We start from the raw sequence: 17,930 nt of genomic DNA on the forward strand, positions 1-17,930 counted from the left end.
GGTGCAATCGATGATGCCCTGCACCTGGGGGAATCCAGTGACGGCAGCGAAGCCCAATGCCCTATGTGCCTGTGAGGCCTTATCTGTCATGAAATGAATGTATTGTCCAGAACTGGAAAATAGGGCATCAGTAACTTGTGAAATGCAGTGGTGTTCAAACGTTTGCAAGATACCACTAAAGTCTGCAGCTGATCCCGGAAGGAACCAGGAGAAGTTCAAGGCCACAGTGACTTTGATGGCTACTGGCAGAGCATGGCAACCAGTGCTGTAAGATCTTCGGCAATGAGAGCACAGGTGTCAGTGGCCACCTGCCTGGAGAGAAGCAGTCTCCTGGGACACTGTATTTCAGTCATCTCCAGCTAGCTCCGTCTTTGCCGGTACAGCCTTTGCGCAGGGTATGATGAAGTCCTACATGTACAAGAACCAGGTTGCTAATTCTGAGTACAAATGTAGGTCCTCCTGTTAACTTGAAGTCCACACTATTGACTGGAGGCTGTTTGAAAGACAGTATAATTTACTCAATATGCAACATGCAAAAAGCAACCTGTATATGTCAAAACAGTTACATATCAATCAGCTGAAGTTTGCTGAGAACACCAAACAAGAGAATTTCCAATCTTCAGACTTGCACTTGCCCGTAGACTTTCTGGCCATAAGTTTTTGCACAGTATGTTGAGGTCAGCCAACCATCCAAAAGGCGCAGCACCCTCTACAGAGCATCTGGACCTGTGTGAACAGGGCATGCAACAGCCTATCTTCTTCACCAATCAAGCTGTAGAATTGTTAATGAGCAGTGCAAAGTCAGAACCAGGAAATGCCAGTTAGAATAGAGAATTCAATGTCTAATCTGGTACAGAAAGCAAAATAAAAACTGAAAGAAAGATTGGATTAAGAGAGAAAAAAGAGGCAGAAAGAAAATGTAAAAGTTTTACATTTAAAATAAAACCCACCAGCAATAATTAAAAGCTGAAGGAATGAGACTCAATAATAGGCAGTGACAGAGAGGTTGTTTAGCAGTAACTGCTATTAAAGACATGCTTAGACTGGAATGGCCAGACTCTAACTTTTTTCTGCTCTGTTTAGTTCATATCTACAAAGTAAATACAATAACTTCAAGACATTCATTACATTTGAATGCTGAGTCAAGATGATGAGATGCTGCTATCTGGAGGGTTTTTGAGAAGCAGGTTATCTTGGACAGAAATTTCTGGATTTTTATGTTTAACTGTGCATGTGTGATTGCCAGAAGTTGCTGTTCAATTTGGAAATAAAACAACACTGAACACCATTAGCCTCCCGGGTACCAGGGTCAGGGATGTCTCGGATCGAGTCCACAGGATTCTTAAGGGGGAGGGGGAGCAGCCAGAGGTCGTGGTACATATTGGTACCAATGATATAGCTAGGAAAAGGGATGAGGACCTGAAAAGTGAATATAGGGAGTTAGGTTGGAAGCTGAAAGGCAGGACGAGCAGAGTAGTAATCTCAGGATTGTTACCGGTGCCACGTGCTAGTGAGGCTAGAAACAGGGAGCGAGTGCAGCTGAACACGTGGCTACAGAACTGGTGTAGGAGGGAGGGATTCAGATATGTGGATCATTGGGATACCTTCTGGGGAAGGTGGGACCTGTACAAGAAGGACGGGTTGCATCTGAACTGGAGGGGCACCAATATCCTGGGTGGGAGGTTTGCTAGAGCTCTTCGGGAGGGTTTAAACTAGTTTGGCAGGGGGATGGGAACCGGAGCCACTGATCAGTGGATGGGGTAGCTGTTGAACAGGCAGATACCGAGCGCAGAGAGTCTGTGAGGAAGGTTAGACAATTGACACGACAAAGTTGCAGCCAGTATGATGGGTTGAAGTGTGTCTATTTTAACGCAAGAAGTGTCAGAAATAAGGGTGATGAACTTAGAGCATGGATCAGTACTTGGAGCTACGATGTTGTGGCCATTACGGAGACGTGGATATCACAGGGGCAGGAATGGATGTTGGATGTTCCGGGGTTTAGATGTTTCAAAAGGAATATTGAGGGAGGTAAAAGAGGTGGGGGAGTGGCATTGCTAATCAGGGATAGTATCACAGCTGCAGAAAGGGAGGTCGTCGAGGAGGGTTTGTCTACTGAGTCATTATGGGTGGAAGTCAGAAACAGGAAAGGAGCAGTCATTTTGTTGGGAGTTTTCTATAGACCCCCCAATAGCAACAGAGACACGGAGTAACAGATTGGGAGGCAGATTTTGGAAAGGTGCAGAAGTAACAGGGTTGTTGTCATGGGTGACTTCAACTTCCCTAATATTGATTGGAACCTCCTTAGTGCAAATAGTTTGGATGGAGCAGTTTTTGTCAGGTGTGTCCAGGAAGGTTTCCTGACTCAATATGTAGATAGGACGACTAGAGGGGAGGCTATGTTGGACTTGGTGCTGGGCAACGAACCAGGCCAGGTGGCAGATCTCTCGGTGGGAGAGCATTTCGGTGATAGTGATCACAACTCCCTGACCTTTACTATAGTCATGGAGAGGGACAGGATGGGAAAATATTTAATTGGGGGAGGGGGAATTACAATGCTATTAGGCAGGAACTGGGGAGCATAAACTGGGAACAGATGTTCTCAGGGAAATGCATGACAGAAATGTGGAGGTTGTTTAGGGAGCACTTGCTGCGACTGCTGGATAGGTTTGTCCCGATGAGGCAAGGAAGGGATGGGAGGGTGAAGGAACCTTGGATGACAAGAGATGTGGAACAGCTAGTCAAGAGGAAGAAGGAAGCTTACTTAAGGTTGAGGAAGCAAGGATCAGACAGGGCTCTAGAGGGTTACAAGGTAGCTAGGAAGGAACTGAAGAATGGACTTAGGAGAGCTAGAAGGGGACATGAAAAAGGCTTGGCAGGTAGGATTAAGGAAATTCCCAAGGCGTCCTACACTTATGTGAGGAACAAGAGGATGGCCAGAGTGAGGGTAGGGCCAATCAGGGATAGTGGAGGGAACTTGTGCCTGGAGTCGGAGGAGGTAGGGGAGATCCTAAATGAATACTTTGCTTCAGTATTCATGAGTGAGAGGGACCTGGTAGTTTGTGAGGACAGCGTGGAACAGGCTGATATGCTCGAACAGGTTGAGGTTAAGAGGGAGGATGTGCTGGAAATTTTGAATGATATGAGGACAGATAAGTCCCCGGGGCCAGACGGGATAGACCCAAGGATATTACGGGAAGCAAAGGAAGAGATTGCTGCGCCTTTGGCGATGATCTTTGCGTCCTCACTGTCTACTGGAGTAGTACCGGATGATTGGAGGGTGGCAAATGTTGTTCCCTTGTTCAAGAAAGGGAATAGGGATAACCCTGGGAATTATAGACCAGTCAGTCTTACGTCGGTAGTGGGCAAATTATTGGAGAGGATTCTGAGGGACAGGATTAATGATTATTTGGAAAAGCATGGTTTGAGTGGAGACAGTCAGCAGGGCTTTGTGAGGGGCAGGTCATGCCTCACAAGCCTTATTGAATTCTTTGAAGAGGTGACAAAACACATTGATAAAGGAAGAGCAGTGGATGTGGTGTATATGGATTTTAGCAAGGCGTTTGATAAGGTTCCCCATGGTAGGCTCATTCAGAAAGTGAGGAGGCATGGGATACAGGGGAAGTTGGCTGTCTGGAGACAAAATTGGCTGGCCCATAGAAGACAGAGGGTGGTAGTCGATGGAAAGTATTCAGCATGGAGCTCGGTGACCAGTGGTGTTCCGCAGGGATCTGTTCTGGGACCTCTGCTCTTTGTGATTTTTATAAATGACTTGGATGAGGAAGTGGAAGGCTGGGTTAGCAAGTTTGCCGAAGACACGAAGGTTGCTGGAGTTGTGGATAGTGTGGAAGGCTGTTGTAGGTTGCAACGGGACATTGACAGGATGCAGAGCTGGGCTGAGAAGTGGCAGATGGAGTTCAACCTGGAAAAGTGTGAAGTGATTCATTTTGGAAGGTCGAATTTGAATGCAGAATACAGGCTTAAAGACGGGATTCTTGGTAGTGTGGAGGAACAGAGGGATCTTGGGGTCCATGTCCATAGATCGCTCAAAGTTGCCACCCAAGTTGATAGGGTTGTTAAGAAGGCATATGGTGTGTTGGCTTTCATTAACAGGGGGATTGAGTTTAAGAGCCGCGAGGTTATGCTGCAGCTCTATAAGGTCCTGGTTCGACCACACTTGGAATATTGTGTTCAGTTCTGGTCGCCTCATTATAGGAAGGATGTGGAAGCTTTAGAGAGGGTGCAGAGGAGATTTACCAGGATGCTGCCTGGACTGGAGGGCATGTCTTACGAAGAAAGATTGAGGGAGCTAGGACTTTTCTCATTGGAGCGAAGAAGGATGAGAGGTGACTTGATAGAGGGGTACAAGATGATGAGAGGCATAGATAGAGTGGATAGCAGAGACTTTTTCCCAGGGTGGAAAGGGCTATCACCAGGGGGCATAATTTTAAGGTGATTGGAGGAAGGTTTCGGGGAGATGTCAGAGGTAGGTTCTTTACACAGAGAGTGGTGGGTGCGTGGAATGCGCTGCCAGCGGTGGTAGTAGAAGCAGATACATTAGGGACATTTAAGCGACTCTTGGATAGGTACATGGATGATAGTAGAATGAAGGGTAGGTAGTTAGTTTGATCTTAGAGTAGGTTAAAGGTTCGGCACAACATCGTGGGCCGAAGGGCCTGTACTGTGCTGTACTGTTCTATGTTCTTCAGCGTCATATTTACAGCAAAATCTGGCCTAACATTTGAAGCAGCAAGGAGATGCATAGCATGATCAATAAGCATTCTAACTTGCTGATATTGAATTGGTTATTTCACACTCCGTTTCACAAATATTGTAAAACAGGATACATTCAGAATGTGATTGCTGTGCCTAGGAAATCCTTTCCTGGAAATCATGGAAATAAAAAACATGTTTCTGGGTTTAAATGACCTATCATAATAAACACATCAGAATGCCAAATGTGCCTGTGAACAGGGAAGTAATAATGCAGACTAACAGTCATCAGTTTTGCGCATTTCTAATTATCGGAAAAATATCTACAGTCTACTATTAGCTATCAAGTTAATTCTTAAACTCTGTTCTTTTAATTGCTCCAGCCATAGTCCCAAAGGAATCTTTCCCCATTAAAGAGAGATAGTTGGTAATGTATAGTTTGACAACCACTAATGGGGCAAGGCAAAGAGGTAGGCCTCCATGATCTGCAACAGGGATTAAACACACACTGTTGGCGTTGTTCTGTATTATGCACCAGCCATCTAGCCAACTAAGCTAACCAATTCCCTGTTCTTTTAATAGTTACCAACAAAGGACCACTATCTAGTTTAAACTAATCATTGCTTACTGGTTGAGATTTTAACCAGAAGACCAAAACTAAATGATAATGGCTGAAAGCTAAAATAATGGGGTAAAAATTGGTTATGACCCATTTCAGGTGCATAATCAATACCTTGCATCCAACCAGAAAGCCTAAGCCTGCTTTGCTCATCGCTCACCAGTTTATTGCAGGGGTCATGAAAGAGGCATTAGGCCCCACATTTACATATGTCAGGGGCCTAACGTGTTTTATGCGACATTACTGGCAGCTGCCTATGCCAATATACCAGCGCCAGCATCCCTGGTGCAGATCGGACGCAGGACAAAGCTCCCCAAAACTGGCCACCTAGCACCCATTTTAGGCCTTTGAAACAGGCACAATGAGATCCAATTTCTACCCTGTAAATCCACTTTTGCTTAGGAACTAGAATTCATTTCTCGAGTGTTCGAACCCACTTTAATAGGACAAAAATATCTTGTAAAAATCATAGGGGTGAAACGGAACTTCACAGAATCGTTACAGCACTAAAGGAGGCCATTTGGCTCATCGTGTCTGCACTGGCTCCCCGAATGAGTGCAATTCTCCTCACCTTCTCCCCATAACCCTGCACATTCTTCCTTTTCAGATAACTATGTAATTCCCTTTTATGCCTCGATTGAACCTGTCTCCACCACACTCTCTAGCAGTGCATTCCAGATCCTAACCACTCGCTGCATGCAAAAGTCTTTCATGTCGCCATTGCTTCTTTTGCCAATTACCTTAAATCTGTGCCCTCTTGTTCTCGATCCTTTCAGAGTAGGAATAGTTTTCCCTATCTACTCTGTCCAGATCCTTCATGATTTTGAATACATCTATCAAATCTCCTCTCAGCCTTTTATTCTCCAAGGAAAACAGTCTCAACTTCTCCAACCTATCTTCGTAAATTAAATTCTTCATTCCTGGAACCATTCGCATGAATCTTTTCTGCACTCTCACCAATGCCTTCACATCTCTCTGCAAATACAGTGCCCAGAACTGGACGCAATACTCCAGCTGAGGCCCAACCCAGTGTTCCATACAAGTTCAACCACAACCTTCTTGTTCCTTTACTCCATGCTCCTATTAATAAGGCTTAGGATACTGCATGCTTTATCAACTGCTCTCTCAGCCTGCCCTGCCAACTTCAATGACTTATGCGTATATACACTTTGGTCACTCCGCTTCTGCACCCCCTTTAGAGTTGTACTCTTGTGACTTGAAACAAAGCCAGGGCTCCTTGGATGACAAGGGAGATGGAGAATAGGATGAAACAAAAAAAAAAGAGGGTGGCACAGTGGCGAGCACCGCAGCCTCACAGCTCCAGTGACCCAGGTTCAATTCTGGGTACTGCCTGCGCGGAGTTTGCAAGTTCTCCCTGTGACTGCGTGGGTTTTCGCCGGGTGCCCCGGTTTCCTCCCACAGCCAAAGACTTGCAGGTTGATAGGTAAATTGGTCATTGTAAAAATTGCCCCTAGTATAGGTAGGTGGTAGGGGAATTGAGAGAAGGTGGGGATGTGGTAGGAATATGGGATTAATGTAGGATTAGTATAAATGGGTGGTTGATGGTCGGCACAGACTCGGTGGGCCGAAGGGCCTGTTTCAGTGCTGTATCTCTAAATAAATAAAGAGGGTGTATGATGCAAGTCAGGTGAATTCTTCAAGTGAGAACCAAGTCAAACACCATAAGTTGAGAGGGGAAATGAAGAGGAAAATAAGACCAACAAAGACAGAATCTGAGAATAGAATGGTAGTTAACAAAACAGAACCCAAAAACCTTCTACTGGCATGCAAATAGTAAGCAGGTAGTACGAGGCAGGGTGGGGACTATTAGGAACAAAGAAGGTGATATATGCTTAGGGGTGCAGGGCAAGGCTAGAATACAGAATGAGCAGTTTGTATCGGTGTTTACTATGGAACAGAATGCTGACAAATATCAGTCGAAGCAGAGATGATGGAGGTAAAGAATGAAGTAAAAATTGATAGGCAGGATTTACTGGAAAGGCTGGCTGTGCTTAGAATCGACAAGTCGCCTGTCCAGATGGCTTGTATCTCAGGTTGCTAAAGGAAGTCGGGGTGGAGATAATCTTCCAGAAGATTGGAAGTGTAGCAAATGTGACAAGTTGTTCAAGAAAGGGTATAAGGGCATTCTGAGTAAAAATGGGCCAGTAAGTTTAACATTGGTGATGGGTAAGGTTTTAGAAACAATAATCAGGGAAAAAACCAACAGGCCCGAGAAGTTTGAGTTAATTAGGGAGAGCCAGCATGATTTGTAAAAGGCAGATCGTGCTTGACTAAATCTAATTGAATTTTGTGATGAAGCAACAGAGAAGGTTAATGAAATGAAAGCAATGAATGTTGTCTTTGTGGATTTTAAGAAAGCGTTTGACAATAAAATGCAACTAAACAGAAAAGACAAGTTATTTAAATCTCATAATTGTACTTTAAAAACAAGGCAACTTTTTTTTTAACAGAACTTCAATTATACCTACAAAATTCAAAATTAACCCTTAACTCTGCGACCAGTTATTACTTGCAAATACTAACTTATTCACTGGAATTATACCTTTTGAAATTATGAACAGCAAAGTGATGTTTAAAGAGAGTGGAACAAAAAATAATGTGCTACTCTGTTTATATTGTTACACCAATGTGCTTTGTTGAATGATAATTTTCTTTAATCCACTGACTGGAAATCTGAATTTGTATTTAAAAAAAAAAGACATTTTTAAAAAGACATTTAAAAAAGATGACTTTGCTGGCAGCTTAGAATGGTCACCTAATTTGCAACACTCTATCCTACATGCAAGGATTGTGAGGAGGTAGATGAAATGGCTACATTTCCCAGCAAGAACCAAGACCCAGGAAGTTTAAGGGAATTGCTTGTTCTTTTTCTTTTTAGCAAGAGAGAAATACTGCTGGCTATGTTTTGATTCACCGAGTGACTGTCATGTGACAAGCCTCTCCCCCCATCTGTGGTTTTAAGCTGGTGTTTTCTCTGCAGCACAGGAGAAGCAACTGGACTGACACATGCAGACACGAGTGGGGGTCTCTCTCTCTCTATTCAAGCTTGAAAGCTTTCAAATCCTGCCTGTTGACTAACCACCTTTGCATACTGCGGCTACAATCAAAAACCCTGTTGGAAGAAATCAACTGCATCGCTATCTCCAAGAGCCCAACTGAACCAGTCATCTACCTCTTCAAACTAAAAGCCTCAGGACCACTGAATTCAGTTAGAAACCAGCCAAATCACCAAACCCCACAGACTGTATACCTTTTTTTATGACCTCTAACTCAAGCAATCTACCTTTCCCCACTCTGCGACCTATTTGCGTGTGTGTAAACCTCCAGAGTGTGTGTGTATGTGTGAGTGAAAGTTGGCGTGTTATTATTTTTATTAGTTCGATTTAGGTACAATAAAGTTAACCTTTTTCTTCGTTAACGCAAGAAAATCTGTACGATTGGTACTTGCTATGATCATAGCAAGTAAGTAATCAAACACCTACTGAATTGGCCAGTACATCCACTTTAAGAAAGAATTAAACCTGTTGTGGTCAAACAAGGAGAGGGAAAAGAGGGAAGCCCTTGGACCCCTCCTCACTTGGCCATAACAATATATTGTTAAATTATTCTCACCCCTCCCCTTATAGTTTTTTCAGTTCTTTTCCTACCACATGCCAACACCATTTCGTGGTCATGAAGATTGGAAATGACCATTACATTGTCACTTTGTGACCACATTATGTTGAAAGTGTTGAGATGTTTGAGAAGAAAAGTAGCTTGTTAGCTATTTTCTCATGACCCTTGTGTGAAAGCCTGCAGCAAGACCCTGAATATAAAAGAACAAGATACTTGAGATAAACTGAACAAAATCTAGGAGTTAAGAAAATGCTACACAATGAATACAGGTGCATATATTAATTCCAAAATATTTACTCCCAGTCATACTCTTTAGTATTACAATATTTATTTGTCAAAATTGTTCTAGACATTTAGTTCTTACTTGTATATTTTCTAGCCTTTTTGTTTCTGAGGGAATGAAAGCAGCATTATATAAATACTATATGTGACATTACAGGGCAATGTTATCTGGGCAGCAAGATAAGCACCAAAGTGAAAATGAGGTATTTCTCAGTGTGTGGCTAGCAGCGTAGCCATGCAACAACCCAAAAGTCTCCAAGCAGTCCACACACAATCAGCCCCTTTAAATTACCATGGTGCGCGGGTGCACAAAATTTTTTTTAAAAGGGCTGCACACTTAAAAAATTTGCCTGTGCACTGGAAAAAAAATTAGAGGGAATGCTGGTGACTAGATAACGTCTAGGATGAACGCATCACTACACGAAGTTGCTCCGATTATACTATTCCCCATTTCCAGGGTCAGCCAGCAGGACATGACAAGGAAGGAGATAACAAAGAAGAAAAGTCTGTAACACTCAGAATGCTCTAATCTATTGCACCATTTATTCTGTCAGTGATTTATCACATTAGGCGTTGAGATGAGCTGCAGATGACAGTTCAGTGTCTTCAAAATATCGAAATATTTTTCATATGACAAACATTAAAAGATTATATGGTTTTATGAGCAAAGGGTGTGGTATAATTACAGCAATTTTAAAACCAAAACATGGCATCACCTAAGCACTACTTCTTGATTTGTCACCTCTTCTATCTCTTTGAACTAAGGTGATCGCCTACATTATGATTATGGGTCTTCTTCCCTCACCGTGGTTTCTCAATGAAAAAAACAAAACTAAAATATTATCTGATCAACATGAAATAGAAAGAACTAAACTACATTTTATATTATTTTCAATTTAAGGAAAAGGCACAGCTCTTAAACCAGGACAACCAAAAGTTAGATATTGCTAGTTTAGTAGACAGTCCATGGAATGACACCTTGGTATTAGAATAACATGCAAAGCAGTAGTAAGACATGAAATTAGCAAACTGTACCATGCTGTCTGTAGACAGGGGGCTTTCTATAGATGTTGTCTGCTTTCCCATCAGTTTCTGTAGGAAATAAAGAGAAGTAAAGACCATTTAGCATGGAGTGAATCGGTCTGTTAAAACAAAGTGTAACAAACAAAGCTGTTAGTCAGAATCTATTCCTCTTTTGTATTAACAGAACCAAGGTAATTATGTTCCACCCAGGTTGTAGTTTCTTGTTTGAAAACCCAATAGCATGCTAAATTACACCCCGGCTTAGAAAAGTTTTGCACAAATGTATGTATATCACAGCCATAGGATCAAGAGACCATAGTGATTTGGTTTCATTTTTATAACTAACAACAATAACAACTTACATTTATATCGTAAAACATCCTAAGACACATATCAAGAACAATATTAATAAAAACCTTTTTGACATTTTTTGACACTGAGGCACAGAAGGAAAAATCAGGACAAATGATCAAAAGCTTGATCACAGAAGTAGGTTTGATGGAGCATCTTAAAAAGTGAAGAGAAGTAGAGAGACAGAGAGGTTTATGGAGGGAATTCCAGAGTTTAGGGCCAAGGCAGCATGTCCGGCAACGGTGGAGCAACTAAAATCAGGGATGTGTAAGAGGCTGGAATTGGAGGAGTAGAGATCCCGAAGGCCTGTAGGGTTGCAGGAGGCTACACAGAAAAGGAGGGGCAAGGCCACGGAGGGTTTTGAACATGAGAAGGAAGATTTTAAAATTGAAGTGATGTCAGATGGGGAGTCAGTGAAAGTCAGCAAGCACAGAGGTGATGGGTGAATGAGATTTGAAGCTGGTTAAGGTTCAGGCAGCAGAGTTCTGGATGAGCACAAGTTTGTGTAGGGTGAAAGATGGGAGACGGGCCAGGAGAGCTTTGGATTAGCCCAGTCTAGAGGTAACAAAGGCATTGATGAGGGTTTCAGCAGCAGTTGAACTGACGCAGGGTTGGGGTTGAGTGAAGTTATGGAGGTAGAAATAGTCAGTTTTGGTGCTGGTGCAGATTTGAGGTTGGAAACTCATCTCAGGGTCAAACACAACCCCAAGGCTGAAAATGGTTTAACTCAGATTTAAATATTTACCAGAGACATGGTTTGTGGCAGCGACCATAGAAAATTGCTTCAGTCTTCCCAATATTTAGTTGGAGGAAATTTATGCTCATCCAATATTGGATGTCGGACAAGCAGTCTGACAAATCAGACACAGTTGAGAGGTCCAAGGAGGTGGTGGTGAGATGGAGCTGAGTGTCAGACGATATCGCTGAGGAGAGCATGTAGTTGAAAAATAAAACAGTGTGAAGGATAGATCCTCAGGAACTCCAGAGATAAGAGACTGAGGGAAGCCACTGCAGGTGATTTTCTGGCTATGATTAGGTAGATAAGAATGAATCAAGCTGGCCACAGAGTAGAGGTGTTGGAGAAGGATGGTGTGCGTCAAATGTGTTGAGAACTGCAGATAGGTCGAGAAGTGTGAGAAGAAATATGTTGTGTATTCACTAAGTCTAAAATGAGTCTTACTGTAGACAGTCATTGTGGAACTTCTTATTTACACTTCCCCAATAGAGAGAGCAGCAGAGGCAGTATAGCTGTATAACAAAATGCTTAGTTATCACAATCACAGTGACTCCTGCGCAGAGTGATCGCGGATGCCATCTGTGTGTGTGTGAACATTTGCCAGCATGCCAGTGTGAATGCGTGCATGTGCACGCTGACGTCACCATTGTAGGCCCTGAAAAATTGGTCAAGTTTAACGCTTTATACCCAGCATGCTTTTAAGGCAGGCAGGAGGAGAAATTAATGAGACAGCTACCAGACATGATGAGACTTGTGGTTAGGGTTGGTGACCATTGGACAGGACTGTTGAGTAAAAATAGATAAAGGGGAACGAGTGGTGGTGGTTATCATAAACAAGTCTGGACTTCTGTCCAAGTGACTAAATGGCTAATGCTTGCCAAAGATGAGATAATGCTTGAAGATTTGTTCAAAACAAGATCATGTGAGTCATGGGTTGAGCAAGGAGCCTTCAAAGAATATATAAGGGTTAACAATGAAGGGTATTCTCGGCCAGAACCTGGGAACAACTCTTGAAGGCAGGACCCCGAGTCCGGAGGCTCAGTGACCAACCGTGATGAGAGACTGATCACCTCTGCCTTGACGGGTAGTATTTTATACAAGAAGTGAGACTTGTACTTTTTGGTGCCTGAATAAAACTGTTGTATTAAACTTCTCTTTGTTATGTGTTCGTATCTCGAGGTCAGGTGCCTGGGAGTTTGACATATTCTGAAATAAATTAGGCACAACACCATGCAATGGCATCCTCACCCCTCAATGGCCATGACTGCCGCTTCCATTCCCCTGAACAGTACCCCGCTCCTTCCTGCCATATCTGCTTCAATCGCAGCTTCCTCTCCTCAGCCACTCGCTCCTCACTACCTTCCCTCAGCCACTCGCTCCCACCCTCACTGCTTCCCCCCCTAATAGCCACTCGCTTTGCCCCCTCAGCCACTCTCTTCTGCCCTCGCCCCTTCCTCCCCTTGTTTGATCGCTTCTTGCTTCCACCCACTACCCTTGGCGGCTTGCCCCAGGCCTCACCACTTCCCCACCTTGGCTGCTCGCTGCTGCCTTCCCTCAGCCACTCGCTCCCTCCCTGGCTACTTCCCCCCCTCAGCCACTTGCTCCCCGCCTTGCCACTTCCCCCCTCAGCTGATCGCTCCCTGCCTCGCTGTTACACCCCCTTGGCCAATCGCTCCCTGCCGCACCACCCGAAGATGTGGTGGGGGTGGGTGTAGTGGGGAATGAGACGCGTAGCGCAAGGCAGGGAGTGAGCTGCCGAGGGGTGACAGGGCAAAGTGGGAGCTTTCCTCTTTTAGGCAATTAAAACATGACACTGACGGAGTACATATATATGAACATACGAACTAGGAGCAGGAATAGGCTACTCAGCCCTTCAACCCTGCTCCGCCATTCAATAAGTTCATGGCTGAACTGATTACTCCACATTTCTACCTACCCCGATAACCTTCCAGCCCCTTGCTTATCAAGAATCTATCTACATCTGCCTTTCCTCCTAAGACAGCCCACCCATTCCAGATATTAGTCTAGTAAACCTTCTCTGTACTGCCTCCAATGCATTTACATCCTTCCTTAAATAAGGAGACCAGTACTGTACACAGTACTCCAAATGTGGTCTCACCAATGCCCTGTATAGCCGAAGCATAACCTCCCTACTTTTGTATTCAATTCCCCTCACGATAAACAATAACATTCTATTAGCTTTCCTAATTATGTGCTGTACCTGCATAATAACCTTTTGCGATTCATGCACTAGGACACCCAGGTCCCTCTGCATCTCAGAGCTCTGCAATCTCTCATCATTTAGATAATATGCTTCTTTTTCTTTCTTCCTGCCAAGGTGGACAATTTCCCACATTATACTCCATTTGCAGGACTTTGCCCACTCACTTAACCTATCTATATCCCTTTGTAGTCCTCTTATGTCCTCTTCACAAGTTACTTTCCTACCTATCTTTGTGTCATCAGCAAATTTAGCAACCATACCTTTGGTCCCTTCATCTAATATAAATTGTAAAAAGTTGAGGCCCCAGCACAGATCCCTGTGTAACCATTCGTTACATTTTGCCAACCAGAAAATGACCCATTTATGCCTACTCTCTGTTTCCTGTTAGCTAGCCAATCTTCTAACCATGCCAAAATGTTACCCCCTACACCATGAGCTTTTATTTTCCTGCAATAACCTTTGATGTGGCACCTTATCAAATGCCTTCTGGATATCTAAGTACAGTACATCCACCGGTTCCCCTTTATCCACAGCACATGTAACTCCCTCAAAGAACACCAATAAATTGGTTAAACATGACTTCCCTTTCACAAAACCATGTTGACTCTGCCTGATTACCTTGAATTTTTCTAAATGGCCTGCTATACTGTCTTTAATAATAGCTTCTAACATTTTCCCTAAAACAGATGTTAAGCTAACTGGCCTGTAGTTTCCTGCTTTCTGTCTCCCTCCCTTTTTGAATAAAGGAGTTACATTCGCTATTTTCTGATCCAACAGAACCTTTCCCAAATCTTGGGAATTTTGGAAAATTAAATCTAATGCATCAACTATCTCACTAGCCACTTCTTTTAACAACCTAGGACGATGTCCATCAGGACCCAGGGACTTGCCAGCCCACATCTCCAACAATTTGTTCAGTATCACTTCCCTGGTGATGGTAATTTTCTTGAGTTCCTCCCTCCCAATTCCTGACTTACAGCTAATACTGGGATGTTACTTGTATCCTCGATAGTCAAGACCAATGCAAAATATCTGTTCAGTTCATCCACCATCTCCTTATTATCCATTACTAATTCCCCAGACTCACTTTTTATAGGACCAACGCTCACTTTGTTAACTCTTTTCTTTTTTAAAATATCTATAGAAACTCTTACTATCTGTTTTTATATTTCTCGCTAGCTTTCCCTGGTACTCTAATTTTACCTTCCTTATCAATCTTTTAGTCATTGTTTGCTGTTTTTTATATTCTGTCCAATCTTCTGACCTGCCTCCCATCTTTGCACAATTATAGGCTTTTTCTTTAAGTTTGATACTATCTTTAACTGTTTTAGTTAACCATGGATGGTGGGTCCCACCCTTGGAATTTTTCTTTCTCATTGAAATGTATCTATTCCGTGTATTCTGAAAAATCTCCTTAAATGTCTGCCATTGAATCTCTATTGACCTATCACTTAACCTGATTTGCCAGTTCACTTTAGCTAGCTCTGCTTTCATGCCCTCATAATTGTCCTTATTTAAGTTTAAAATACTAGTCTTGGACCCATTCTTCTCTCCCTCAAACTGAATGTAAAATTCAATCATATTATGATCCCTGCTACCGAGGGGCCCCTTAACTATGAGGTCATTAATTAATCCTATCTCGTTGCACAATACCAGGTCTAGTATAGCCTGCTCTCTGGTTGGCTGCAGAAAGTATTGTTCCAAGAAATTATCCCGAAAACATTCTATGTATTCCTCATCTAGGTTACCTCTGCCCATCTGATTTTTCCAGTCTATATGTAGGTTAAAATCCTCCATAATTATCGCTGTACCTTTCTGACAAGCTGCCATTATTTCTTCCTTTATACCCCGTCCTACAGTGTAGTTAATGTTCGGTGGCCTGTACACCACTCCCACAAGTGACTTCTTGCCATTATCATTTCTCATCTCTACCCAAACTGCTTCTACATCCTGGTCTCCTGAACCTAAGTCATCCCTCTCTATTGCGTTAATACCATCATTAATTAACAGAGCTACCCCTCCACATTTTTCTAGCTTCTTGTCCTTCCTAAATGCCGTGTACCCTTCAATATTCAAGTCCCAATCTATGTCATGCTGCAGCCATGTCTCTGTAATGGCTATCAGATCATACTTATTTATTTCTATTTGCGCTCTCAGTTCATCTGTTTTGTTTTGAATGCTACGTGCATTCAGATACAGAGCCTTGAGTTTTGTCCTTTTATTATTTTGGTAACCTCTAGCCTTATCTGTTGATTTACTCTTAGATTTGTATGCTCTGTCCCTCCTGTCACAGTCTGTTCATCATTTCCCATATTACTACCTTTCTCTCTTGCCTTGTCTCTACTCCTTGATTTACCATATCTTCCCAAATTTGATCCCTTGCCCTCGCTATTCAGTTTTAAACCCTCTCTACTTCCCTAGATATGCGGCTCACTTGAACACAGGCCCTAGCACGGTTCAGGTGTAGACCAGTACCCCATGAACTGGAACCCACTTCTACCACACCAGTCTTTGAGCCACGCATTAATCTCTCTAATCTTAGTTGCCCGATGCCAATTTGCACATGGCTCAGGTAATAATCCTCGACATGTGTGAACACCAGCGCCTCTGGAGGCTCAGGCTCTCATCTGAAGCCTCCTGCAACAAGACCTTCTTCCTTGTGGACAGATGGGCATGCATTTCCAGTCGCTGTCAAGGTGCCTGTCAATGGAGAACCACAAGACCACCACCGCCCCACCCCTGGTCTCTGCCTGTCCCCGAGGTTGTGCGCTCTTCTATTGAATGGAGAGAAATCAGAGAGATTATGAGTGTGAGTGTGGTTTCTGTGTGTAGGAGGGAAGGACAGAATATGTGGGTATGATGGGTGAGTGTGAGTGTTGGCTGCTCAGATGGGGATGTGAGGTAAAAACTGAAAATGCGGAAAATACTCAGCAGGTCTGGAGGCAATTGGGAAGAGTGAAACAAAGTTGACATTCCAGTTGAAAGTGTCGGCAGGTCCCCCAGAGCTGCCAACCGAATCAGAGGGTCGGCAGCTTGGCAACCTCAGCAGGAAGGAGGGCACCTCAATGCAGAGGCACCCTCGAAGATAGGTGAGTTGCTTTCAGTAAGCCATGCACCAGTGATTGGGGATTGGTGGGGGTGTATATGCCAGCGGCAATGCCTCAGCTGCAGGGGCAACTATTGCCACCGCGGGGCCCTTCCATGGGTCATTGAGCAACCATTAAGAAGGCAGCTCGCCCTCTCCCCTCCTCCCCTGGAACCTCCTGTGCCACCCATGCCAGGCTTCAGATGTCAGCAGCAACCTGCGATGAGAGCCTGCGCCTCCAGAGGCGCTGGTGTTCACACATGTCGAGGCAGCTGATCTTTATTTAGAAGAGCTGACTTGATTCAAACATATATGATCCTGAGGAGTCTTGACAGGGTGGATGTGGAAAGGATGTTTCCCTTGTGGGAGAATCTAGAACCAGGGGTCACCGTTTAAAAAAACGGTCGCCCATTTAAGACTCAAAAGGCGGTGGAAGCAGAGTCTTTGAATATGTTTAAGGCAGAGGTAGATAGATCCTTGATATGCAAGGGGGTGAAAGGTTATCGGGGGTAGGTGGTAATGTGGAGAAATCAGTTCAGCCATGAACTTATTGAATGGCGGAGCAGGCAGGAGGGGCCGAGTGGCCTACTCCTGCTCCTAATTCGTATGTTCATATATTCTGGGAACCAGACATGAGGAAGGATTCCAAGGCCTTAGAGAGAGGGTGAAAAAGAGAATTACTAGAATGGTACCAGGAATGTAATACTTCAGCTATGTTGAGAGATTGCAGAAGATGTGTTCTCCTCAAAGCACAAAAGATTAAGAGCAGATTCGATTGAGGTGGGTTCCAAAATCATGAAGGGTTTGATCAAGTAAATAAGGAAAAACTGTTTCCACTGGCAGAAGGGTTGGTAAGCACAAGACACAGATTTAAGGAAACTGGCAAAAGAAGCAGAGGCAACATAAGAAAATTATGCAGGGAAGTTATGCTGAACCTTTACAAAGATCTGGTCTGGCCCGAGCTAGAGAATTGTGTCCAATTCTGGTCACCACACTTAAGGAAGGATGTGGGGGTCCTTGAGAGGATGCAGACATTTACCAGAATGGTTCCAGGGAAGGGGGATTTTAGTTACAAGGTTAAGTTGGAAAAGCTGGGGTTGTTCTCCCTGAAACAAAGGAGATCGAGGGCAGACGTGATAGAGGTGTACAAGATTATAACAGGCTTAGATAAGTTATACAAGGAAAAACTGTTCCATTAACTGATGGTACAAGGACTAGGGGACACAGGTTGAAGGTTTTGGGCAAGAGATGCAGGGGAACGTAA

General features: G+C 43.7%; 1 protein-coding gene across 1 annotated transcript in view; it reads right to left on the bottom strand.

Annotated features, from left to right (window-relative positions):
- The window catches only part of ablim2 (actin binding LIM protein family, member 2), a 444,286-nt gene that overhangs the window by 118,434 nt on the left and 307,922 nt on the right, over positions 1-17,930 (bottom strand). Inside the window, exon 13 of the mRNA XM_068019832.1 lies at positions 10,283-10,339. Within this exon, the coding sequence (XP_067875933.1) occupies positions 10,283-10,339 (57 nt within the window). The remainder of the gene's footprint in view (positions 1-10,282; positions 10,340-17,930) is intronic.

This window comes from Heterodontus francisci, chromosome 1 (assembly GCF_036365525.1).
Source record: "Heterodontus francisci isolate sHetFra1 chromosome 1, sHetFra1.hap1, whole genome shotgun sequence".
Classification (NCBI taxonomy): Eukaryota; Metazoa; Chordata; class Chondrichthyes; order Heterodontiformes; family Heterodontidae; genus Heterodontus; species Heterodontus francisci.